Here is a 794-nt window from a genome sequence, read left to right as displayed (position 1 = left end):
CGGCTAAAGTTCTTTTTGAAAAAATTTATCCCCATCCCCACCTTTTTCTTTATACAATACAATTGATCCTCAAAAAGAATCTCATTCTTGTGGCCATGTCTTAATGTTACCCTCCACTCTCTGATACAGAACCCTGAATCTCGCTCCTGTCTGTGTCCGAATGATCCTTCTGGGATTCGATTTCCGAGTTATTTCCACAATTTCTTCGCTGCCTTCGATCCTGAGGATCCACACAAATGATTAAAACAAATGTCAGTCTAAAATCACTCATCGTTTAAGTGCATGCGGCCTTTTACGAGTTCAACTAGGAACTGAGAACTTGAAGTAGGGCCAAACCAGAATCAACATGGAATCTGGTAGAAGTAATGAGAAGGGCCAATAAATTTGCTTCGAGCATTAAGTATGGTATGTGGTATGATCAAACATCACGGTTCTGGAGTATGCTAATAATTTATTGATACAAGATCCTTTCACAGCGAAAATTTCAAGATAATTAAACAATCATATCCGCAGATTGTATTCAAAATTTTGTTAAGCTTGTGTAAAAACAGAAAGAATCTTTTACAGAAAAACGAAACTTGAAGAATTAGTGACTGAGTATGCATGCAAGAAAATAGAAGCCTGAGAAAAATGGATAAAAGCAAACCTCTCTGGGTAAAGGGTATTCCTCTGACTCGAGCATTCGTACGACTTGGCCCATCTTGGGTCTTTTGACATGATCTGGATCAACACATCTTAAAGCTGTTAAGAGAGCCCGTTTCAAAGCTCTGGTTGATGGCTTCACCTCAATGTTC

At 38.7% G+C, this 794-nt stretch overlaps 1 protein-coding gene across 1 annotated transcript in view; it reads right to left on the bottom strand.

The window, feature by feature from the left end:
• LOC107618321 (probable receptor-like protein kinase At5g18500) overlaps positions 1-794 on the bottom strand; it is a gene marked incomplete in the record, with an annotated part of 5049 nt that overhangs the window by 794 nt on the left and 3461 nt on the right. The window contains 2 exon segments of the mRNA XM_016320348.2: positions 1-220; positions 647-794. Of these exon segments, the coding sequence (XP_016175834.1) occupies positions 107-220; positions 647-794 (262 nt within the window).

The sequence above is a fragment of the Arachis ipaensis genome, chromosome B09 (assembly GCF_000816755.2).
Source record: "Arachis ipaensis cultivar K30076 chromosome B09, Araip1.1, whole genome shotgun sequence".
NCBI lineage: Eukaryota > Viridiplantae > Streptophyta > Magnoliopsida > Fabales > Fabaceae > Arachis > Arachis ipaensis.
The sequence above is the reverse complement of the archived record's forward strand: the minus strand, read 5'-3'. Positions and strand labels throughout refer to the sequence as shown.